Source organism: Cyprinodon tularosa, unplaced genomic scaffold (genome assembly GCF_016077235.1).
Source record: "Cyprinodon tularosa strain WSP-4 unplaced genomic scaffold, ASM1607723v1 ctg10, whole genome shotgun sequence".
Classification (NCBI taxonomy): Eukaryota; Metazoa; Chordata; class Actinopteri; order Cyprinodontiformes; family Cyprinodontidae; genus Cyprinodon; species Cyprinodon tularosa.
Window position 1 is genome coordinate 206,599 of NW_024037782.1, and position 26,935 is coordinate 233,533.

Sequence of the window (26,935 nt, forward strand, 5' to 3'; positions counted from 1 at the left end):
TTCACAAAGAGTGGACTGCAGCTGGAGTGAGTGCTTCAAGAACCACCACACACAGACGTATGAAAGACATGGGTTTCTGCTGTCGCATTCCTTGTGTCAAGCCACTCTTGAACCACAGACAGCGTCAGAAGCGTCTTGCCTGGGCTAAAGAGAAACAGGACTGGACTGCTGGTGAGTGGTCCAAAGTCATGTTCTCTGATGAAAGTAAATTTTGCATTTCCTTTGGAAATCAAGGTCCCAGAGTCTGGAGGAAAAGAAGAGAGGCACTTCATCCACGTTGCTTGAAGTCCAGTGTAAAGTTTCCACAGTCAGTGATGGTTTGGGGTGCCATGTCATCTGCTGGTGTTGGTCCATTGTGTTTTCTGAGGTCCAGGGTCAACGCAGCCACATACCAGGAAGTTTTAGAGCACTTCATGCTTCCTGCAGCTGACCAACTTTTTGGAGATGCAGATTTCATTTTCCAACAGGACTTGGCACCTGCACACAGTGCCAAAGCTACCAGTACCTGGTTGAAGGACCATGGTATCCCTGTTCTTAATTGGCCAGCAAACTCTCCTGACCTTAACCCCATAGAAAATCTATGGGGTATTGTGAAGAAGAAGATGCAATACACCAGACCCAACAATTCAGAAGAGCTAAAAGCCACTATTAGAGCAACCTGGGCTATCATAACACCTGAGCAGTGCCACAGACTGATCGACTCCATGCCACGCCGCATTGCTGCAGTAATACAGGCCAAAGGAGGCCCAACTAAATACTGAGTGCTGTACATGCTCATACTTTTCATGTTCATACTTTTCAGTTGGCCAACATTTCTATAAATCCTTTGTTTTTATTGGTCTTCAGTAATATTCTAATTTTCTGATATGATGAATTTGAGATTTTCATTTGTTGTCATTTGTAATCATCAAAATTAAACAAAATAAACATCTGAAATATATGAGTTTGTATGTAATGTATGAATATAATATACAAGTTTCACTTTTTAAATGGAATTACTGAAATCAATCTACTTTTTCATGATATTCTAATTTTATGACCAGCACCTGTACATGCCATGCCCACTGAACCGCTACCTCTTGCAGCGTCCTCAGTCCATGTCTCATGAATGTGCTATTTTTGTCAAATCCAATAGATTTAATTGCACTTTTCAACAACTCGTTTTCTTTAATACTTTCTAATTCAAATACCTATGTCAAATATTTTTTTCAGAATTTCCCCTGTCACTTGCATGACGAATAAACCAAGAACCCCACTGCACGGCTGACCATTAGAAGAGTAGTTATCATGGAGATAAAAAGCAATACAAGTGGTAGAGTATTGTACTACTAACAGACACAACATTAGTATTTGTGAATAAAGAGGAGCCCTTTTCGACACCTGGGACCTTTTCTGAGGCATCATGTGTAAGCATTACTTTAGCATTGTCACAGGCTTATGGTAATGCAACCTATTTTCACTTTCCTAAATTACTAAACAACCATATAAAAACACTGGTAATTTAAGCTCCTATCATTTAGTTGAGACATTGCAAATGAAGTTATTGTAGCAGGAGGTTTTCTGGGAATAACAACCAGCATTGGCAGGTATTTAACACATTGTTTCAGAAAGGCTTTTCAGTACAGGTAAAACAATACACCACTTTATTTTTGTTTGTCTGTAAATGTATTTGCATTCATTTGTATTCATCCATTTCATAATGTTTTATATCTTTAAATCCCATTTACAAGTTTATTTGTTGGATAGTAAATGTATGCATTTTACTCACCAGTGTAATAAATTATTTTGCACGTGGGCATGTGGTTTGACACTACAGTTCTACAGTACATGATTTTCACTGTATGTGTAAGGAAGTAAGTGTGGCCAGCTCTGCGTTCCTATGGTAACGCTGGGCAAAGCGCACTTGGCAGTTGTGACTTGGGAATAGCGTGGCAGAGAATTTTACCACTTGGGAATTCCTACTCACTGACTTAAGTCTCCTGAAACATGTCCTCAGAATATTTTTTGCTACACTTTTTTCTTTGTATTTTTTTGATTTGTAGTTCCTGAGGCTAAGGCTACTCTATTTGTTAAGTGTCTGTACCAAAAACTCTGCCATTCTGGTAAAATAAAACAATGTATTGGACAGGCTTAAGGCATATTCCTGCTTTAATAACATGTCCAGACACATAAGACACAATAAAGATCACTTGGCTCTTTCTGTCATTTTCAATAACATTACTGTACACAATCATCACTGACAAGCCAATTTCAGTCACAGACTTGCTGCTGTTTGACTAGATGGATATTGAAATGAGGTTTGGTCTAAAAAAAAAATGACTGCAAATTCTAAGGGTTTTTATTCACAATTATATGTACATTGTAAATTGCAATGGTGCAGTGGGTAGCACTGCTGCCTTGCAGCACGAAGGTCCCGGTTTCAATTCCCAGCGTGGGGTCTTTCTGCATGTTTTCCCTGAGCATGCATATTTTCTATCCAGGTACTCTAGCTTTCTCTCACAGTCCAAAACATGAGTGTTAGGTCAATGGGCTTCTCTAAATTCTCCTTAGGTGTGAGTGTATATGTGAATGGTTGTTTGTCCTGTTTTTCTCTGTGTTGCCTTGCGATGGACTGGCGACCTGTCCAGGGTGTACCTGCCTGTCACCCGTAGAAAGGTAATCCTGCATAATAATAATTATAAATAAAATTTTATAAATATAAGTGTTTCAAATGAATCAAACTAGATTAAAAATACAATCAGTCATTTACAATTGTATGACTATTTTCATCATAAGAAAATATCAGTTGACACTGACTCAGTCACAGTTCTTCTGTTTCTGAAGCTGTTGAGGTTCTGAACCTGCATTTGCAACTGAAAGTCCTCTAAAATCACATTAATCATTAAAACCAAATTAGAACCAGGTAATTGGGTGTATCTGGTTATTGTTCAGCTGTGTGTCACAAACAGAGACAGAAGAATGAATATTTTATAAAGAGCTTGTGTTAAATAACAGAATGAATGCCTCTTCCTAATGACCAGTGATTACATCAGGAAGACACTGCCTGTCTTTGGCTAATGACAGGATGGAATAAATGGCCTCATCAGCATTGCCTGCTGGTGTTTCAATAAACTGGCTCCAAGCTGAAAACTCCAGTTAAAAACTAAACCACAAATAATCACACATTCTATGTTGAAACCCTAAACAACTTTAGAGAAAATTATTTATAGAGAATGAAATATTAAACATTTTAAAATAGTCATTGCTGGCTGATACCTGAGGCAAAAAGATACAGCTGATAAATATGGGACAGAGTAGCGATGCTTTTTGATTCTCTAAGATCTATTTTTTAATGCTGGTTTTAAGCAAAGTACAGTTGTTGGCAGGGAGTATTCTGGGTTGGCATGAGTAGGTTACTGCTGGCATGTCCTGGCCTGGATGTGGCTTAGCACCAGCTGCCCTTTCCCTGGTCCTTGGGTGATCCTGCAGGCAAGGACATATGCCAGAAGGAGAGCTGGCAACTTAACTTCCTATTCCACCTGGGGCTCTTCTTAATCCATACCTCCTGTCCCTTCCTTCTCTCTTGTCCTTTTCTTCATATACCACTCATGCATTTAATGCTCAGCCTTGGCCTTTAAGTATTTCTTTTCTCTTTCATTATTCCATAGCATTTCATTAATGTCTTGCCATGTTTTATCCGACTTTCTGTTTAATTTCGACGTCTCTTATGAGGTCCTCCTTCTCCTTGGCCTTCTCTCTTCTCTGGTTCTCTTATTGGATGAAGGACCAGGCAGGACACATTGTAGCTCTCCAAACAGCTAGACAATGCAACCAGGCTAAGCCCTTGGGCGTGCTGGGAGCAGAGATACAGCCTCACAGTTAATTATAAGAATGGTTGTCATGTGACAGGAGTTTCTCTTTCCCTCTCTTTTTCTCAATCTAATGCTAGCTTTGCTTCCCAATGGCTCTTCACATTAGAGCCTTATTCAAGCCTTTTTCATCTCCATTAATTACAATTCTTTCCAGTTTTTACCAAACTTGTCTACATTCAAAAGTACCAGAAGCTTACATTTTAACAATATCTTGTCATAACAATTAAGAAACAACTTAACATAATTACCCTTTTATTGTTTTACAAAATTAATTACAATCACAATTCTATTTTAAATCATCTTAATGTTAAATCTGAATATATCTATGTTGATATATGGCAGCATCTCAAATTACACACATGTTATACTCCATGATAACTGAATCATACTAGTTACAGCTATCAATTAATGTGGATCAGCTGCAGCATGAAGTAGATCCTCCCTAAAAAGATGGAAACTCCATTAAGATTTTATTGGTATTGAAACTTCATGAGGGCTGCTAGTTTTAGCACTGTTGCATTGCAGCAAGTAGCTCCTGGTTAGTGCATGGTGTTTGCATATTCACCAAGTCCTTGGCTGGGTTCTTTCTGGGTAAATATCTCATCGTCTTTAAGTACGGATTGTAATGTGAGTCATTTTCAGTCTCATGGATGAGTAACTTTACTGTCTTGGAGTAACTTTGGTAGGCCAGCTCATCCTAGTAGGCTTATCATTGTTTGTTTGTTTTTTGTCGTTTTGTTTTTTGCAATGTATACTGACAATAATGGCTGTCAAAAGGGCTTGATTTTAACATCAGCCAACCTGCCAAATGTGGGTGAATTTAGGCAGTGGCAGAACACTTTTGTAATTGTAGTTTTCTGAAATGGCAGAAAAATGGCTGAATTAATAAACAGAAAATGTGAGACTACATCTCCCATGAGCAGTTGCTGAGCAGTGATCTGTTCATGTCACTCTAGATAGACTATGCTGTGGAAAACACATTTGTGACACCGTGGGGCAGTGATGCGGCAGCACATTCAATACAAAAAAAATATAGATAAAAACTAATGCTAATGATTGTTAGAAAAAATTAAACACAGGAAATAGTAAGGATCCAAGCAGGACCTCCTAAGTACTGCTATCACCGTTGCCAGACTGCACTCCACTCTGCTCTCGATGCTCCAGTACTTCCTCAAAAGAAAAAACTTGCAAAAATGCAGACGTGAGTGGGAAGAAGCATATTCTTGGCTGTGCAGTGTTAGTGGGGATGAGTACGGCGGAAATTGTACAATACAGTATGTTGAGCTGTCAGACTGTTTGATAGTAAAACACTATAGACACATGTGAACGCAGAATCCAAAGTATCAGTCATACCCCTGAGTCCTAAATCGTATGTAGTATTATTATTATTATTATTATTATTATGGTTATTTTTATTTAATTATTATTTACACTCCAACATCTAAGCTAAAATATAAAGGTAATCAAGCTTTTGCTGTGGCTGCAGCAAACCTTTGAATGGATTGCTACCCAATTTAAGGGTGGCTGAGACTGCTAAGTTCTCTTAAATCAAAGCATAAGATTATTGCTACATCTAGGCTTTAGACCAGCTTTTTTAAAAGATCTATGTAACTGCAATTTCTACAGAACAATGCTGAAGAAAATTTTTAATCAATAACTGTAAACATCTGTTTGAAGGCAAGTGACATCTTGTAGCATATGGCAATACTTCTGTCTACATGGTTTTTTTGTTGTTGTTGTTTTTTTTTTATGAATAATAAGCCACTCCTTTTTGAAAGACAGCATATTTTGTTTATTCCAACAGGGACTGTTATCTAGCTCTATCTTTTTTGACCGGATAAATTGCTTGAGCGGCTCGTTAAATCTACATTAAACAGAGCCCTGAGGACATTTGTACAGCCATGCTAAACATACTATGCTGCAAGAAGACACACCTGTGATCTGAGTATCTCTAGCAGAAATTTGACAGATGTATGACGAATCAGTATATGTTAGAATATCTGTTTTCAAAATACTATTTGAGTATCAACTGGAAGTGCTGGGTTTTTTCCCTAAAATTTACATCTCTGAACTAATTTCACTGAAAGCTGTTCATTTTATAAAATGTATGACTTGAACAGATTCTATGCAGTACTTTGGACAAAAGTACAAGATTTTAGAGTGAGATCACCTTTTTCAGATTCTATTAAAATAGGTAGCTTTACACTTTCATTATGTACATTGTGCAAGAAAACATTTTTTGTGTAATATTGTAATTTTTCTCTGTGGGGCCAAGGCCATCTCCAGTTGGCATTACAGCATGCCTGCACTGATTGAAGGAGCGCTGATATAAGAAGAGCTGTATTAGGATGCTTGAGAGAACGAGATGGATTGATATGGTATCAAAGCCTGCTTCTTTGCCTTTGTGCCTTTATGTGGTAGCCCTGAAAGACTTCCAAAGCCATTCCTACATCCCACAGGACTTCTGTCTTATATAAGAACACACCAGCAAGCATACTGCAAGGCTGGAGTGCCACCGAGGGAGTGGGGGTGGCTGAGGGAGGGAAAGAGGAACAAACTGGGTATTACTCATAGGGCTCTCCTCTGCATCTCACTTTTTGGATTCCCTAATTATTCTGTCATATTCTATCTTACTTCTCCTTTCATTCATTTGCTTCACTATGTCTTCAAAGGTATAGTGGAGGATTTTTGAAAATTTTTGAAAAGAACCGCCCACTCTACGGTAAAAAAAAAACGGCGCATGTACAACCCTGTACCCGCTCCTTAGAGGAAACACCTATTAAATGCATGCAAGAGCATGCACAAGCCCATTTCTCCTTGTGCATGCTCTGTTTAAAAGTTGATGTTTGCTTCGTTCATGCAAGCTTACTTTCCAAAAGAAGATTTGTAATTTTTCCACTATATCAGACTCACCACAGGTAAGGGAAAATGAGGACAAGCACGTAGTACAGCCTTACATAAACATATCACCAGAATTATTGGCAATTAGGAGGACCGCTTATTTTGATGATCCACCCCAAAAAAGAAAATCCTCCACTATACCTTTAAGTAAAGTAATGTCAAAGGTACTTGATGATAGCAAGAGAGTTGTATTTTATTCTTTTTATTTAAAAGTCAGTGCCTGGCTGGAAATCCATCAAAGTTTAACATAAATGTTGCATACTAGTGCAAATAAAAATGCAACCTATTGTTTGTATTTCTATATTTGCTTTGCCAAGTCACAATGTATGTGTAACACAAAAATAATCTTTAGAATAATGGTTGCATTTATACTAATAAATGTTATTGTCAAAAAATTATCTTCAATGTCAAGAGCAGAAACTTCTGGGCAAAGGTTTTAGAGGGAAAGGCTTGCACAACAGTTTTGTGATCTGATTACCATGGTATAATAAGGATGACCAAAACACAACTAGAAGGTCAGATAATTACAGAATTCAGTTAGGACTATTTTAATGTGGGACAAATGAGAAATAAAAATTGTATTTTATTACTTTATTTTTATTGTTGTGCTATGACATGGTGTCATATAACATGAACAATTATGATGAATTGTTCCTTTTGAAAAGCAAATCTTAAATCTTGCACCTTCCAATTACAATTTTTCAATTAGAACAGACTGTTTAAGTGTTTTGTTTTAGAACCTTTGGCTAAATTTTTGTCACAGATATGTTTCAACTATATGTGGTTCAACTGTTTTAGAAGTTTGATGAAGACATGTTTTATACACATTTATTTATTTTCCCATGCAGGTCGGGTTGGCTTGGACAAAAAGCACTCTCTACTCCACTCAATGTAACCAAGAGACCAACTCCAGCACTTAGGTAAATTGGATTAAATTATATTCTGATAAAACAGAATTACACAAACATTCTCAATGTGATAAATTGAGAGAATGCCTGCTGGATCTAAAGTAGCAGCCAAAGACACTTACTGGATGCATCCCAAGATGACAAGACTGAAGACCTGGTCTTATATAAGAGATCTGGATAATGTATGGCCTCAGAGCTGAGACAATATAAGTTAATATAGGACTTTGTTTACTGTTTACATCTTAAGCAGCAACACAACAGAATTTCAAGAACTATTTTTTCACTTAAACTATTATTTTAATCCTTTGAGTTTTTCTACAAAACCATAACAATTGATTACCATCAAAAGTTATGAATACTTATGAATTGCAAAAATGGGTAATACAAAATACTATTACAGACGCTTACCAGTATCTTTGTTGTATAGGCGCTGTTGATAGCGATGGCATTAATTAGCAACTCCAAGGTTTTGGGTGGGATTACGCCAGGATCTGGAATTTTCTTGTAGTGCACATCTCCTATATAACACTGCACAACCGTCATGCGGTTGGTAGTAAGCGTGCCTGTCTTGTCAGAGCAGATTGCAGTTGCATTGCCCATTGTTTCACAAGCATCCAGGTGACGCACAAGGTTGTTGTCTTTCATCATTTTCTGTTGGCAGGATACATGGATAGGTCTCAAAACAGTTGAATGGACCAAACTGTTGCTTAAAATAGCCCATTGGGCACATGAACAGCTTGATATTGACTGGTGACAGCCTTAATAATTACATGTCTATATCTACAGTATACAGTATATTTAGACACAAAACTACTTGTTAAAAGAGTATACTGATATAACCTCATTTGTCCATATAGCATTAACTACATTAAAATTCCACAAAAAGAATATTGGTGGTTTGAGACCATTCTAAAATGTATTAATAATATAGATTAAGAATCAATGTAATCCAAAATAGTCATTTGAAAAGTTAAGCTTCAAACTGTTTAAACTATTGGTCATCTTTTCAATCAAGACTGTTTAGTTAGTTAGAGCGCTAATTAACTAAGCAATGTTGTTTCTCCTTACCTTGACTGAGTAAGCCAGGGAGATGGTCACAGCCAGTGGCAGCCCCTCTGGTACAGCCACTACCAACACAGTCACACCAATGATGAAAAACTTTACAAAGTATTGGATGTAGACAGGGGTGCACTCTGGCATCCAAGGTCGCTTTTCCATAACAAAATTGTCGATGGCAAAGTACAGGACCAAGATGATGACAGTAATGGCTGACATGAGCAAACCTGGAAGAAATTAAGAAGGAAAACAATGAGAAAAGGAATGATTAAAGAGAAAACACAAAAAGATTTCAAACCCTGGATAATCCAGGATACAAAGTGTTATTCTTTTGTAAAAATAACAGTCAAATAATGAGAAAAAAAATTCTGATTTCAGTAAACTTATTAGTGGTCTAACTCAAAGCTTCATTATAATAGCCTGGTCAGTCAGACTCACTTATGCCAGCTGCATTCAACAAACACATTGTCAGACTGGGAAGACTCAGACTCTAAAACTTACTGGACCAATCACAGCACCGGAGGCTGGAGTTTGCACTTACCATTACATTACATTACGTAACCATTGCAGTCAAGATCATAGTTGCATTTTTTTGCATTTAACTTTGACAAGGAAAAACCTTATTTTTGTTTGCCATTTATAGGCAGACTATTCCTTATGATCATTTGGCACACTGATGCCTGGACATTCTACTTTCCTCCAATTATGGTTTAGCCCAAATCCTGAAGCTCAAAGAAAATTATGTCATGTGAGGACAAAAGCTGAAAATATATATATTTTTTTAAAGTTTGCTTTCTTGTTTGTGTTTTTGCAAATATGCTAAACATTCTGTGCTACAACGTTCTTGACGAATTTGTATACATCACATCCTAAAATCCAAAGCAGCCCCCCTTTGCTTCCAGTGTTGATTCTGGTATTAGCTCAGATGCCCCACGGATCCAAGTTAAGCTGAAAAACCTGCTGTGAGCACACTTGTAGATATAAGTAATCCATTATGTTATCTTCAAAATCAACACTAAGCAAGAAGGAGAAAAAAGGGCGAGTTGACATAGAGGCGGAAAATGGACGCTCTTAACTGGCAGGCTAATGGCATGTTATTGGATAAATTCTTTTTAATGCTTTATTCAGTCCTAAGAAACAGTGACAATAATCATTCTGAGCCCATTTCTGTATTCATAAATGAGGTACATTTTAAAGCATGCAGTAAATATCACTGCAGAACCTGGTGAATTAACTTTGTTGTTTCTGTAGCATTTAGCGATAAAATAAGTGATTCAAATTTTAATGGAGTCTCAGTACATACAGATACCACAAAAAGTATGCACCTTAAATAAAAAAAAAAATGCTAAGCTAATAAAAGATAAAAAAAAACAAAAAAAACTAAATTGATATAAATGGATAAAATCCCAATAAAAAGAAGAAAGCTCCTGCCCAGTCAGCTTTGGCTTCCTGGTTTGTTTGTTTGTTTTTCACTCATATACCTTCAAGTGTACAGAAAAAAACATCACCATAAATAAGGCCTTCAAGTCCGAGAAATGTGATGAGTCAAGAGCAGTACTTTATGCTAATCTATTCAGGTATTTCCTTTCATCACTATGTCCACATCTATAACTCAGGAAAACTCTAGGATCCAAACAAAAAGTTATTAGTTATATACTTAAAAAATACAAGCAAATGAAAACCATTACTTTTTTCAATATAATGTTTAACTGTAAACATACTGTGTTGCTGCTTCTGTTGGGATCCTCTGGCTTGCCCACCTGAGGGCGCCAAGGATCCTCTTCTGCTCTTTGTCTTTTTCTCTTAGGGCTGGAGCTACTGTTAGGTTCTGGAGATTACCCTCTGCCTCCAGCAGAGTGCGCCATGGTACCACAGTATTTAAGCTGCCTTCAGACCTTGATTCGACGCCGCAGTGTTGATCTTAGTTGGAATCCTGTCTCCTCGTGAAGCTCTGGATGAGCTTAACCTCCTGTCTCCTCGTGAAGCTCTGGAAAAGCAGTTTCTCTGGCCTGCAGCTCTGGGAGAGCTGCATCACAGGAAACCAGTCTCAAGCCAGAAGCTCTAGGAGAGTCTAACCAGCTAATCTGCCCTGGTGAGCCAACCCGAAGATTCCTACGTGGATGAAGCCTGAAGACTTCTGTGTGGAGTTTCCCTAGAGGTTCCCACGTGGATTTTCCCCTGTTGTTCCCTGCTAAGAGCTGGAAGCTCAGCCTGAGAAATCCTTCGTGTTTTTCCTTGATGTTCTCTGCTGTAAGCTGGAAGCTCAAACCCAGGACTGCCAGGCTAAGCCTGAAGCTAAATGCTTAGCTTCACATGAACTCAGCTACCAGCCATCTCCCGTTCCCCGTACAGACCCCAGTGAACCAGTCCCCTGCCTGAACTGTTCCAATTATTTCCATGTGCTTGTGACAATAAACATTGTTAACCTTTCAACCAGTTTCCTTCTCCGTGGTGTTCTGCATACTTGGGTCACTTTAGAGAACCCATCATGACAGCTTCAACAATGTCCCAAAACCAAATCAGACGTAATACAAATACATTAACTAATTTCTACTTGCTATCAGCCTCAATGTGTTTCTGCTTTAGAACAACACTTAAAAACAACTAATTAAAATAAGCAAATACCAAATCCCCCAAGCACCACTGTTGAGAATCATCAAGTGCCTAAGGGCAGGTCTTTCAGAAAACAAAAAGTGGTGCAAAAGCTTTCAGAGTTCTATAATTGAGATCAATGACACAGCAAAACGATCATGCCAAGTTCTGTACAGATCTTCCTCTGCAGCCTGGTAATCAGGGAGATAGTCCTGCCATGTGTGGTGTGTGATTAGTGTGATCGGGTCTGCTTGATAGAATGCCATGACTGCTCCAATCGCAAATCGGATCCCAATATCCTATCGAGTGTGGTGTACCCTTAGTCAAGCATGATCAAATAAGATGCTGGAGTTTCAAACTCTGAACTTTTAAAGCAAAACCTATCCGAAAGGCTGACCCAGGAGCTGACTTGGAGAAAGTCTGTGCATCCAAGCTGTAATCTTTCCTTCTGCAGAGCTATCAACTTTAAAAATTAAATTTAAAAAGAATATACTGTACATAGAGCGGCAACACTCCAGTTAGGATTACAGGCAACAACAAGAGAATTTATTTTTTTCATGTACACAGAAAAATTAGAGCACTCCACTAAAAAAATTTCTTAACTGTGAAACAATTTTGTTGCTAATACCTACACTAACTTAAGATGTCAAAACTTTCTAGTAAAAAATATAAAAATCTACTACTTGCAGTTTTTACCATCTAGAAAATTCTTTATATTTATTTCCAACTGCCATGAACAGGAAATCCCAGACTGACTGGTTGGCTTGAGGAGCTGTCACTGGGGATTCTCAGTGCTTCCTCCCACCTTTATGTGAGGGTCCCCTGCTCAGAACAAGTGAAGAATTGACTGCATACAGTCGATGATGTTTTGAGGTGTTATTTTTAATTTAAAAACATCTTAAATCTATCTTTTCTGACTCATCACAGGAGATAACGTAAAGCATCTCCCTCAATTGTATCTGCTAGATGCGTGTTAAGGACGGCCCAATCAGCTTGTGTGTGGTGAATTTCCCTTTTCATCTGGCTGGAGACAATACACTATAAGACCAAAACTGTTCTACCTCCGATTTTTTATCATTATGTGTTTTGAAAATCACCTGACAATTTTAAAATCTTGCTGTCTGAACCAGCCTTTTGTCTTCTTCTTCACAGGCCTTACTCCTCCAAGCCACAGCAAACCATGTCCTCTTTGTACAAAATGTTTACTTGAAGGACAGGGTGATGGTTCAGTACCTTGTTGTAGCTGGTTTTCTGCTTGAATGAGTGATGGATATGTCTGGGTGCAATTTGCTGTACCTGCTTTGCCGATCTGGACAGCTAGTTTGGTCAGCTTCCCCTGCAGCACAGACTTCTCTTTCTTTGGAGCTGACACTCTCTTCCGCTCCTTCTCATCAGCTTCTCCCCCTTCAGCGCTCTTCAGAGGCTGCATTTCCATGGCAGCTGCTCCATCCTGCTTCTTCACTGTAAGCACCAGAAAAAAAAAGAAAAAGACAGATTGTTGACTGAATGAACAAAATTACACAATTAGAGGGAGGCTCACTTAAGTATGATACTTTCTCTGGAACAGCCAGTACTGACATGAAATGTGTATTTCAAACCATCAAAGAAGAAATATAATAGAGCAAGACAGAATGATTATCAAATGGTAGGTGTAAAAACCCCCATGGTTTTTGAGGTTCTTTAAATAGTGAAGGAGCATCATTAACCTAAAAACAACCAACTCATTAACATGAATACACTCCAAAATAACTGAAAATAATATAAAACAACTGAGGTAACGTACAACAACTAACAAAAACACAAGTACTGTATACACTGTTTATTTGCATTTAATATTGTAGTATTTGCAGCTGCATTGAATTTTATATTCAATGATGTGCTTATATTGCTTTCTACATTTATGCAAGTCATTATTTTTTTATTGCTAAACCATGCATACTGTAAACTGGTCAACATACTGTTGCATTTCAACCACTTTTTCAATGCGAGTTTATGTGATAGACACACAAAAAACCTGAGTCCTTAATTGAACATTAGTGCGCATTTGTCTATTATAAACAAAATTGATTAACTAAAATGACAAATCTGAAAAAGAATAAGGAATACGAAAACAAGAACTATGTCGGCTTTAGAGCCTTTTCACCAAATATGGTGGAAGACTGCTAGCCATAAAAGACTAGATCATAGTGGCAATCATACATTACACCACTTTCTAAATTAAATAATAAATATACATTACAGGCATAACATATAATCTTTCTTTGTCAGTTAAAAAGCAAGTGATTTTCTATGAACCATAAACTATATAAATTATTTAATGATTTATAAAATCTAAGGTACTCTGTAAGTAAATTATAAATGATAAAATACTGCTGAGATAATAAAATCAGAAAAGAGAGTAGGACAGAGCATGGAGTTCTCTTACTCCATCTCCGTCTTTATTCCCCTGTGAAACACACACTCTCTCTTCTCTGTTAATGCAGCCCATTACCAAGAATCATTACAGCTCAATTTTCCTATCACCATGAGACATGCATTTGATAGTTAAAAAAACACCTACTTAACAATGAACATTCGCTTTATTGTGTGGTTGTGAATTTTATTTCTCTACCCATTTGACAGAGGTGTGATCTTTATTAAGCTTTGATCAAGAAATTGAGAGATTTCTGATGCTAAAAGGACTTCAATCAGGGTGACATCTGGTTTGACGTTGTGGCAGCTTAATCCGAAATCAAAGCCTCACAATAGGCTTAAATTCAGACACAATAATGGTAAAAATAAAATATAGATTGTAATTTTGAATATGTTAAAATCTCCCATTTTCTTCAATCCTTCTGATGGTGGTCAAAGGGTCCTGGGATGTCTGTATACGGCGGCCTCGCTTCTGTAAGTGAGGCCCGGGATCAGTGTGGCTACAATTTAGCTTGCCACTATAAGCGTGTGAGTGTGTATGAATGGGTGAATTACTGAATTTAGTGTAAAATGATTTAGGGTTTTTGGACTTGACAAAGCCATATACAAATACAGGCCATTTACCATTTATGGATATATACTTCATACTTGAGCATGTTTAAAAAAAAAAAAAAGGATTTTCATGAAAAATGCTTGTCCAAACTTACAAGTAGAGGTTACAATAAATAACGATTTAGGAATTGAACACGCTGGATCAACTAGTAACAGGTAAGTCAAATAGCTTTAAAAAAAAAAAAAAAAACTGTATAGATAAATTGTTTATTCCCATATATGATACATAACCTTTTAAACTTAATGTATAAATTTAAATCAGCTTTTTTTTCACCTTTTTTTTTTTTTTTTTTTTTTTTTTTTTTTGTTTATACAAAGATTTCTCACCAAAACAACAAAATCTCTGAAACACGACTAGTCGTCTTCCTGGAGACAAAAAAAAAACAAAAAACCTTCTTATTATCATTAAGATAATCAGACCTTGAGAAGTCCAAATCCTAACTGATATTTTTGACTGATTTCTTTTTTATCAATGAATTTCTGCAAAGAAACAGTGTGTTTTATGTGTGACTTAAAATAAATTATAAGTGTGAATCTACAGAGGAAGCTTCACAGCAATGGTACTTTATTATCTAGGCCTTGCCAGTTTCATTAAAAGGCACAGCAATTTGTGTTTTTGAAAAAGTAAAGAAAGAAACTAACATTCTTACTCTGGCATTTAGAGAAATCCTAATCCTAACTGATCTAAAACAGGAAAAGTTTAATCTGTTTGACTATGTAAATATCTTGCTTTAAACCTATGACATGGAGGTAAAAAAAAGACAACTACTTCTATGTTTGCTCTCCTGGTTACAGATTATAACACGTGTGTTTATAAATGAAATAAAAAACATCAAATCTCTTATAAAAACAAATAGGGTGGATAATTTTCCTTGAGGTCAAACCAAACTGTCAGATAAAAAGAAGGAAAATCATAAAACTGTAAAAATATTGATTCCAAAATCATATTAAGAGAAAAATCAACAATAAAAAAAGATGAGATTGATTAGTGAGCAAGACACACAACTGCAAGGCGAAAAGCTGCTGTTCCATCTAAAAGAACAAGATGAGCTCATGACAAAATGGGAACAAGGGAAGATTAGACCACAGACAACACATCAGTGACAAGCAGTGGGGGAGTTAAAAGGGAGATTGTCTACCCTAAATGGATTGTAGGTAATAAACCTGGGTCAAATAATGCTTTTGATCTCATCTCAGAGCCTAAAACTGGGTATAACCTGTGTTAGACTCCAAAGCCTTGAGTATAAATAATGAATTAGAACAGCCTAGTTTTAAATCCAAGAATGAAGTGGGCTAAATTTAAGAACCTAAACGCAGGAATTTCAACCTGCTCTGACCCAGTGTTCATACCATCCACCGTAAAAGGGGACGACATGTGACAAGGTAGAAGTTAAAGGGAGGAAGAAGGGATTTAAACATATGATTTAGTTACCTTTAATTTGGTTGCTCTCCATATTGCCATCTTGCATTTTACCTATGATGAAGACATACACGACAATAACAACAAAAATAACCAAGGCAGACAAGTCAAATAACCGTTCCCACATAGATGAAACAAACAGTGAGACAGGATAATGACTTTTAATAACAACATCTTTGTGACAGTCACATAGAATAGCTTGAAATATAAGTAATATTATGCAACAGTTGGCTACAGCCACTTAAAAGGAGGTTGTTTATTTAATGAAGGTTGTTCTATATGTCAAATATGTAAAACTAAACCAAACTTTAGCTAGAATAAATTTTCCTCTGCTGCAAAGAAGATTAAGATAGTTTATAACATTAAATAAGCCTAATTTGAAAAAATATATTTTTACACAAAATACATGTGAAATCACTGGATCATAGTACTATTAATAGGTAATTTAAATAAACAAGTGAAACTCAAGTCTTGTTGAAACCAGGTGTTTATACACAACTTAAGAAAACATACGGTGTAACATTATTTTCTCACCATCTGACAGGAAACCTGCCAAATCTTTCCAGCTTTAGGTCAGTTAAGGTTTTTTTTCTAATACCTACATTTTTCTATGAACTCTATTTAAGGTCAAACATATTTAAATACATTTCGTTTGCACAGTCTTCTTTTAGAAAATGTGACTTGGGCCACAGGCCTTGTGTAATACATTGCTGGAATTTTGGCCAATTCCTCCTTACAGAAATGGTAAAACAGAATCAGGGCCTGTATTCACAGAGATTCTTACTTATTTGTTATTGTGTTGTATTTTAGGTAGGCCTATAGGCTCATGGGTCTTTTGTCCAAAAAAAACAACAAAAAAATTCACAGCACCCCCATTTCCAGCGGCTCTGATTTTCTGCTTTGTCATATGGGTTCATGCAGTTTGTTCTCCCACATTTCAGAACTTTTTCCCACAGCACTTCGGATACCAGTTGTATATTTAGTCAGGATTTGGAAGGGTGTTAAAGGGAAAAGGCGGAGATTATTTTCACCTCTTGTTTTTTAGGTTAGAAATGTCCCTCGTGCGCACGAAATACTACTTCGTGGCCACGCAATAAGTTTAACGTGCGCATGAAATACTACTTCGTGGCCACGCAATAAGTTTAACGTGCGCATGAAATACTACTTCGTGCTAAGTTTAATGTGCGCACAAAATACTTATTAATAATATTAATATCATTCCTGGACAACTGGGTAAGCAAATCGAGCGCACCTTCTCTAAGGTCTAAGGCGCGCTCGATTTGCTTACCCAATTGTCCAGGAATGATATTAATAATATTAATAAGTATTTCATGCGCACGTTAAACTTATTGCGTGGCCACGAAGTAGTATTTCATGCGCATGTTAAACTTATTGCGTGGCCACGAAGTAGTATTTCATGCGCATGTTAAACTTATTGCGTGGCCACGAAGTAGTATTTCGTGCGCACGAAATACTACTGTTGGTAACAGAAAAACAAGTGAAAACAGTAAAAGGGACACTACTTGTTTACCAACCCTTTACGTCATATGAGGGTTGCCGATTCTTTTAAAGGGAAAGTCATCGTGTGAACTTCTGAATTTGAAAAACACTACTGTTTAGACTTTGCAAAATAGAATTGTATATAATTTTTAATTCTTAACTGATATAAAACTGGAAAGGTTGGGCTACATGTAATTTGTTAAGATAACACCAAAGTTACCTGTCCATTTCTACTGTGTACTGCAATACATAGTTTCAACAGATTAAGAATTCACTGCATTACATATTTCTGTTAATTTTCATGATCGTGACTCAGATCTAGATTGTTTCATTACACTGATCAATTCTCTATAGGGTTTAGTTTAGATGAGTTTGCCGCCTAATAAATCTCAGTTATTACATAGGTGAGAAAACAAGGTATTGGTACTTTAAGTGGCGTGACCAGAAGCCACATTTTACTGAAACGACACCTGCAAAAAGCAAATAACCGCTTTATAACGCTTGAAAATAGAGGGAGGCATCGCGTGCTACAAAATGTCCTAGAAGAGTGAATATTTGCATTTTTCCAATAAAAACTAAACTTTTTATATTTATATATTAAAATTAAGTTGCTTTTCTTTTCAGTCCACATGAATTTCTATCAATGTGGCTTGTTCAAGAGTGGCTTGTTCAAGAGTGGCTTGCCCTAAGAAATGCAACAGTTTTAACATGTGCTCAAACTACCTTTTGCTTAACAACTGTCTCAAAGCTGTGGCTATTAATCTTGATTGCAAACCCTTTCCCTAAACAATTTTTTGTCTTCTGCTCAACTTTAAACCGATATGCTCAAATAAAGCATTCCTTAAAAAGCCTCTTCAGCAATAACCTGCGGTGGTTTACCCTACTTCTGGAAGGGACGATTAACTGCTGGATAATTGTTTTTGGTTTATATATATATATATATATATATATATATATATATATATATATATATATATATATATATATATATATATATATATATATATATATATATATATATATATATATATTCTTTAGCTCTAAGCCACATTCATGACAATTAACCAAAGCACACTTTTGAACTATATCACCCTCTGCATGATGAACTTTGAGTTTCACCTTTTGAACTAAATAATTAAGATATTTACATTTTCTTTGATACCCTGATTTATTGCAATGCTTTACAATTAATAAAAAATGTATGTTGCAACAGTTGCCTAATTAAAAGGTGTTGATTTAAACCATATGAGTAGTAGTGATATATCAGTAGATTATAAAACAGCCAGTAGAAAAAAAACATTGCACTGAAAACAATGAGGGAATGTACAGCAAAAACATATACACTATATACAAACAGCAGACAGCATGCAAATGAAAGTTTAGAAAACACATGCAAATTCACAGTAAGAGGAAGCCAAACTGGAGATGTGAACACAATAGAGAGAAAGAAAGCCTGAAGGAAAAGCCTCCCACATGATGCACTTATGTAAGAACAACTGGGGCCATTTCAGAACCTATATTTGAGGCAAGAGATCATAAGTCAATTGCGTTGAAATTAAGAACCAACCAACATGCTGGTTAATTAAGAGGGAAGCAAATATTCAACAACTAATATTTTGTCTTAATATTTGGAGGTTGTCAAAGGACAAGAAAAGTTCTAACTGATTGTAATATTCTTCTCAAATATCTCAAAAAAGATAATTCAGGTAGAACTGAGGGCCAGTAGTACCAGAGTGAGCTGAAATTTACCCTAACTTGCACATCAAGTCAGAATAGTAGAGTGAACATAAAACTGACTCTGAAAAAATTTTGATTTTCAAGGCCATGACCAAAAAAGGTGACCATTAGTATTAGTCACCCATTAGTATGGGTGACCTCCCATCTTTAGTATTAACATCCTTGGGGATTTCTCCCATCATATACAAAAGAAACATCAAAGCAACAGCAGATGTTTCTGCTTCTTGTCCAGATGACAGAACACTTAGGACGTGCATATTTGAACCCTGAGTTAAGGTTACAAATTAGAAGAACCTAAAACTGTGTGCTGCCTTGTTTTTATATAAACACAAGCTGAGATCTAAACGAATAAATATATCTATATATCCATCTTTTATGAATGGCCAGGATTGAAAGTTTGAAAATGCTGTTTATGATTCTTAACAAGAGAGGAAATCATATGCTTTCACCGTCATACATAGAAACTAGAAGGTACAAGAGAACAATAACAAGAACACAACACTATTTCTACTACCTAATCAGGCATGCACTGAAAGCTTGGACACAAAAAGGTCCAGAGTAACTAAGGGCGGAAATCAGTAGAAAGTAGGCATCCATGATAGGAGACAGTAAGAGAATGAAAAAGGATACAGGACAGGTCAAAAGTCACAACAGAGAGCAGTTACAGATCAGACATGTTGTTAACCTACCATTAATTAGGCTGGCAGTGCCAGGGGCATTATTGCCTGCAGCCCCATCCGTGGCTATAGTTGCAATGGGGTGGATAGGGGGATGGGAGCAGTCTAGCCAGTAACAATGAAAATTCAATTTGTATGAACCGAAACACAGATATAAACACACACGCTCGCAATATCACATCCAACCATGTGCACAAACAAGACAGCAAACAGAAATAACATGGTTATAGCACAGTACAGATATTCAGCATTATATGCAGACTTAAACGTAAAAAATATATTAATATATATACGTATATATGTAAATGTATTTCTCAATATTTAATCTGCTATGATGTAGTCAAAGTAACATTTTTAGGTAAATAAAACAGTTCAACAGTGTATACAAATGTGAAGCTTGGAATTTAAATATAATGTGTAAAAAATGTCCATCTAAGTTAAAAGAGTATGACAAAATTAATACTACAAAGATAACATTGGAGGATGCAGTAAAAAACATATGGAATGTGTGAAATTAATTTTATTAATTGGTTACTTGATTTATATTCAATCAAACCATGTTATTCATGTAATGTCTGTAAGCATAAAAAAGCATAAATTCATTTGTTGCATAACAAACAAATGATAAATTTTAAGCAAAACATGTCATTTTCAAAGTAAATAAACAAGGTAAATAAACATAACCAATCGATCAACAGAAGATGTCTTATTTTTCAACAAAGAAGGAAGTATAATTCCTGTTGGAAGGACTAGGGGGCATTTAATAACTGCATTTAATAACGAATACAAATTATAAGACTTGCTGAACTGACAAAAAATTTTGCCAAAAAAACTTCAATACAAGGGAGAAAAAAGGGTTTCAAATTTACTGATTGTAGTTCATCAGAGAAATCAGTAATAGCAGTATAGCAAATAGCTTTCATGCAAGTGATTATGGATTCTTGTAAAAAGGAATAGAGGGAACAATGTTTAAATCTGCAGGCTACAGATTAGAATGTGAGTTTATCAAAGCTTCTGCTGTCTACTTTGCATTCTGCTGCTGGAACATTTGCTATGCACCTGTAGGGCTGTCACACTCATGTGATTGCTTTGAAACAAAGCAATGAGCATCAGAGTATGTTTAAAGAAAACTGAAGCTGAATGCCAGCTACTTGGTTTGATGATTGCAAAGCTTGTTATGGCCATAAACGGTTATGCACTAAGGGATATGTTAACTGACAGCACTTCAAAAGATGTATTGCTGTGATTAGGAAATAATCTTTTTAAATGAGGAAATAATCAGGAGGTATAGCACTTGGTTACAGGAAAGATGTAAAAATAAAATCAGACCAATTTAAAGGGAACCAAGTGTCAGAAGCACTAAGGTGAGCTCCCAGGGGTGAGAGAAACGTGATACTCTACCTGTGTTTTGATGTCCATCTTCCACTGCCCCTCCTTCGAGGCAAATTTGGAACAATAAGAGAGTAAGGACAATGATGCACCTTAACCCACAGAACTTGGATACTGCAGCTCATAATTGTACCACAAATATTCTTCTGGTATAGTGTGAATACACATTCATATGACTGTAATGCACTTTATGACACAAATACACGCAAACACATGTTTACACCTCAGTGTTTGAGATACTTTTTAAAAACACAGTATATGACACAGTGAGCTACACAAACGCTTCATACAGAAGGTAATGGAAAGAAAGAAAAAAATACTGCTAAAAAATGCTTACAAGAATTTTGGTAAAACATTTAAACATTAGAAAGATTCATATTTAGGGATATAATGATTTTACCTTTCTTCTCCTTTTTTTCCTCTTCCTCAACACTAGCCCCAAGAAGGGTAAAGATGATTCCAGTCTGTGAGTTGACACCAACGGCAGTCACTACCATGCGTCCTGACCCCTCCATAACATGGGTTCCTGCAAGAAGCACAGCATCGAAATAAATAACACTACACAGAGAACTATATTTTTAGTGTGATTAAAGTTATATGAAAAGTATTACTTTACAAATGTCTTCTCTTGTTAATTTTGTCATAAAACGTTATTATTTCGAATCATCAAACAAAATATCAAGAAAAAAAAAGGATCAACAAATGGTATGCTTAAACCTTAAAGTATGCTGTTAATGAAAAAAGAAACAAAAGAATGAGGTAAAGTTAGAAAAAAAAGCCAATTAGGACTACACTATGAGTTTGGAGAGGGTTACAAAGACATTTTAAAAGAGCTGTGCATACCCAAAGCTACATACCCACATTTCAAAAACACTGTATGATTTTCTGTCCAAAAGCACACACTAGTAACCTCTAAACCAAGACTAATTCAAATCCCTTTGCCCAGCAATTCTCATTAAACATAAAAGCAAATGTCATAGAGTTATCTTCTTCTGCACTGTTTTGGTAGTTAATCTGTGGTTGCATTTTGAGGGATAATAGTTCAAAATGTAAAATAAATGCAAGAATTTCTATTTTTCCTGTTTTGGATCTGAAAAAGTTTCAAAGTAGAGCTTAGAAAAATAGGGAGCTAGGGACAAAAACTTTCAAACAAGAAATGTATTGAAAACCACAATAACCTCATAGAAATAGTCTGTTCATCAGCGGTTCTAAAGTTAAAGAACATAGCTTGAAAAAAAAACCTAAGTTAAGAGTAGCTACAGGCTACTTAGCTTGTTGAATTTATTGATCATTGAAAGAAAAAGCCATTCATATCCACTAAACCCTGATAACCCGGGGTGCAGACCAGGAAGCAAGGTCGCAGCTTAACACAGCTTTCTGCAGCTTCTCTACTGTTACCCACTCATTACTCCATCCAGACAGTGTTTTACCCATTAACAAGATCAAATAAATTAGAAAGGAATCCTAAAGGAGTAAACCATGTTAATCGAATTAAAATTAGTCCATCTGGGGAAAAAGTTAAAACCATTAAATGTGGTTTATTGAACATAATATCTCTTTCAACAAAAAGCCTGTTACAGTAGATAATGACCTGGTTTGGGATTATCCAGTTGATTTGTGTTGCCTTACAGAAACTTGGCTGCAGCAAGAAGATTATGTGAGCATAAATGAGGCAACTCCTTCTAGGTATTTCATTTTTCACATCCCCAGAAATGCTGGGCGAGGAGGAGGAGCAGTAGTAGTAGCAAAAATCTTTCAGTCTCATTTTCTGATTAATTCAAAGGCAATTACAACTCTTTTGAACATTTAACCCTTATTTTTGTAACTTTGTATCGTCCACCAGGTACTTACTCTTAATTTATAGTTGAGTTTTCAGAGTTCCTATCTAATTTGGTGTTGAATACTCACAGGGTCATCATAGTGGGGAATTTTAACATCCCTGCTGACTTTGAAGGTTATAGCTTAAGTGCAGCCTTTAATGGTATCTTAGATACTATTAGCGTTGTTTAACATATAAATAGTCCCACATTCTCATCTTCACACTTTGGACCTTGTGCTGACATATGGCATTGAAAGTAAATAATTAACAGTGTTCCCTCACAACCCTGTCCTCTCTGACCACTTTTTAATAACCTTTAGGATTACTTTGAAAGAGATTCCCTCCCCCAAAAGATTCTTTTCTTAAACCGATCATTCACAGATAATGCAGTTATAAATTTTAAAGAATATGTTTAACTTGATCAGTGCAGAGGGCAGAAGTTTAGTTTATTCCCTTTCACAGGTTAATGATTTTGTTGATGGTGTTGCTATTTCTCTGCCTACTGCCTTAGACATATAGCCCCTTTAAAATAGAAAAACATAAAAAAAAAATCAGAAAGCTGGCTCCCTGGCTTAATGCAGAGCTACACAATTTGATGCCAAATCCTTGGAAACCGGAGAGAAAATGTCACTCGACAGTACATGCCTACGGGAATCCTTCCTAATCTGGAAAAATTCTTTACTGCTGTATAAGATGACCCTTCGTAAAGCAAGGGCAGCATATTTATCTCCATTAATAGAGGAGAATAAGACTTATCCTAGATATCTTTTCAATACAGTTGCCAAACTCACCCAGAGCCATAGCTCTGTTGAACAATCCATCCTACCTGCTATTAGCAGTACTGATTTTATGGGCTTTATTATAAATAAGATATATTCTATTGGAGATCGGCCTGTTTTCCAGTGTGGTCCTGTGACTGGGTGGATGTGTTTTCTTCCTCCTCTGGCATGGGAGCTGGCTCGGAGCTCGTCTGCCTGACTGTGTGTTTCCTGGACGGGGCCGCCTTTTACAGCTGCTTTTTGTGTGTCTGCTTCCGTCTCCTTGAACCCCAGTCGGCCTCGGCAGATGGCCGCTCACACTGAGCCTGGTTCTGCTGGAGGTTTCTTCCTGTTAAAAGGGAGTTTTTCCTCTCCACTGCCGCTACAAGCATGCTTAGTGTGAGGGATTGTATTTGAGTCAATGAGTCATTGCAATCAACTGGTTTTCCTTAGATAGAAAACTTTGTATCAGTTTGACTGTATGATCTGGTTGAACTGTAAAGTGCCTTGAGATGACATGTGTTGTGAATTTGGCGCTATATAAATAAACTGAATTGAATTGAATTGAATTAAAATGAGATCATTAGCACTACCGTACTCTAAATATGATTGGTTAATCTCTGGAAGGTGAGGCAGCATCTAAGGTAGCCATAGAATCTGAAATGGGTTTAGACTGCTTTGATCCAGAAGAGCTTTCAGAGTTAGCAAAACTATTGTCTTCATCTAAGCCTTCAACTTGAATGCTAGATCCAGTTCCAACCAGGTTATTGGCGAAAGTATTCCCTCTGATTTCCTCCTGCATTTTGGATGTAATTAATCTATCCCTGTTACAAGGATATGTAACTCAGGCTTTTAAGGTCGCTGTAATTAAACCTTTACTTAAGAAACTCTCTTGACCCAGTTGACTTGGTCAATTATAAACCTATATCCAATCTTATATCAAAATCTTGGTGAATTGGTTATTTTTGATCAGGACATGTAATTTGAACCCCATATCAATGAGTTTTCTAGAATTTATTTTTTTATCTGCACAATATTGTAAAAATTACAAATATCCTGTGCAGGGGTGATGCTGAGAAACTAGTCCATGCATTTGTTACTTCAAGGCTGGACTATTGTAATTCTTTACTATCAGGAAGTCCACAAGCTGTAGTTAAAAGCCTTCAGCTGATCCAAAATGCTGCAGCCAAAGTTCTGATGAAAATTAAAAAGAGAGATAATATCTTTCTTATCTTAGCTTCTCTTCATTGGCTTCCAGTTAAATTCAGAATAGAATTGAAAATCCCCCTTCTCACATATGAAGCCTTAAATTGGAAATGATTGTTCCTTATGTACCAAACAGAGCACTTTGCTCTCAATCTGCAGGTTTACTAGTGGTGCCTAGAATTTCTAAAAGAAGAATGGGAGGCAGATCTTTTATTTATCAGGTTCCTCTCCTGTGGAACCAACTACTAGTTTAAGTCTTTGAGGCAGACAGTCATCTACTTTTAAGCGTAGGCTTAAAACTCTCCTTTTTGATAAAGGTTAGAGTTGCTCAGGTTATCCTGAGTTATCTATAGATATACTGCTATAGGCTTAGACTGCTAGAGGACATAGGGACCCCTTTGCATCATTCTGCTTCATTCTATCTCTATTCTCCCATTCTGCAGTATTTGCTAGTTCAATCTCTAACATCCATCCATCCATCCATCCATCCATCCATCCATCCATCCATCCATCCAGATTTCTCCCTTTCATTTGATTGTTCACGCTCTCCATAGTTCTCTTGTGGCGCGAGCACAGGGCGACTGTTGCGCGCCTTTAGCGAGCATGCGCGAATCCTGTCGCTTGCGCGGTGAATCGTGCCGCCTGCGCTGTGCGGAGATGCAGAGGAAACCGTATGTGATGGGGAAACGTAGCTCGACGTAACACCGATATTTCCATCAGGAAAACGCTGTTTTGCTGCTGGATCCTCCTCACTCTCCATCTCTCTGTGTGTGCTGTACGTTAACACCCACCAGCAGAAACACCCACCTACCCAACTGACAGACGGAATCTCACCATACATCAGCCATTCTTATCCTCCCCTCTCTCATGACAAGGCGCGCACCTCTGGATGACCTAAAAAATCATCTTTAATATCTCTTAAACAAAAGTAGCACAAACAATATTTTTTTCTGCACAAATCTGCACTAACGTTGCACTAACCATTCAGTCTATTTGCAGTTTTTTGACGTGGGTGGGGTGTCAGCTTCACGCAGCTGCGCACGAGTCCTATCATGAAAAAAGGTTCATTATGCGACCTGAGTAACGCGCAGTAACGGGGTGTCTGCAATGGTAACTGCGTTATAGTTACAGTCAAAGTAATTAGTTAGATTACTCGTTACTAAAACAAGGTAACGCGTTAGTAACGCTGTTACTTTCAACACCGTTAGTCCCATCACTGGTGTTTGCGTTATATGACCTTATCTAATTACACTAGTTTTCACTAGATGTGGATGGCGCCAATGATCTGCATTGAATGATGCATATGACGTGAAATAAATATTTATAACCATTAAACTGAAGCCAATAGTAGCGAGTACTGTAGAAAGTACAAATACATTTGTGAAAATGTAATGAGTAGAAGTCAAAAGTAAGAAGAAAAATAAGTAATAGAGTAAAGTATAGATACCTAAAAAGTGTATTTAAGTAAAGTAATGAAGTATTTGTTTTTTGACACCTCTGCTAGTTGGCCTCGGCAGATGGCCGCTCACACTGAGCCTGGTTATGCTGGAGGGTTCTTCCTGTTTAAAGGCAGTTTTTCCACTCCACTGACACTACAAGCATGTTTGTTGTGAGGGATTGCCTTTGAGTCAATGAGTCGATGCAATCAACTGGTTTTGGTAAATTGCTTGGAGATGTCGTGTGGCGTTATATAAATAAACTGAATTGAATTGGTTTGCATTTATCTATAGTGGAAGGCTCAGTTGAACTGTTTGAGCTCAGCTGTTAAATATATATATATATATATATATATATATATATATATATATATATATATATATATATATATATATATATATATATATATATATATATATACACATATATATACACATGCAGATTTGTACAACTTTATATATTTGGCGTTTTATTATGGAAGGCTTCAACTGTGCTGTTCTTGTTGTTGTTCTTTTTCAGATTGCTGTCGATTGCTGTAGTCCAAATTTGACTATTATCATCCATGTGCATGTCTGCCACATAATGACGTCCATAAACGTAAAGTCAGGAGTTCTTTTCCTACCCTAAATAGAGGTCTTATGTGGGCCCCGTGAAAGGTGA

At 36.7% G+C, this 26,935-nt stretch overlaps 1 protein-coding gene across 8 annotated transcripts in view; it reads right to left on the reverse strand.

Annotated features, from left to right (window-relative positions):
* The window catches only part of atp2b2 (ATPase plasma membrane Ca2+ transporting 2), a 105,524-nt gene that overhangs the window by 27,009 nt on the left and 51,580 nt on the right, over nt 1-26,935 (reverse strand). For 4 of the 8 annotated variants that reach the window (XM_038290626.1, XM_038290127.1, XM_038290260.1 and 1 more), the window contains exons 5-11: nt 21,456-21,581; nt 21,068-21,100; nt 19,679-19,771; nt 15,765-15,806; nt 12,605-12,769; nt 8,729-8,943; nt 8,069-8,311 (exon numbers count right to left, since the gene is read on the reverse strand). In XM_038290626.1, the coding sequence (XP_038146554.1) occupies nt 8,069-8,311; nt 8,729-8,943; nt 12,605-12,769; nt 15,765-15,806; nt 19,679-19,771; nt 21,068-21,100; nt 21,456-21,581 (917 nt within the window). The remainder of the gene's footprint in view (nt 1-8,068; nt 8,312-8,728; nt 8,944-12,604; nt 12,770-15,764; nt 15,807-19,678; nt 19,772-21,067; nt 21,101-21,455; nt 21,582-26,935) is intronic. The other 4 variants (XM_038290475.1, XM_038290559.1, XM_038290179.1 and 1 more) reach the window with 3 other exon arrangements.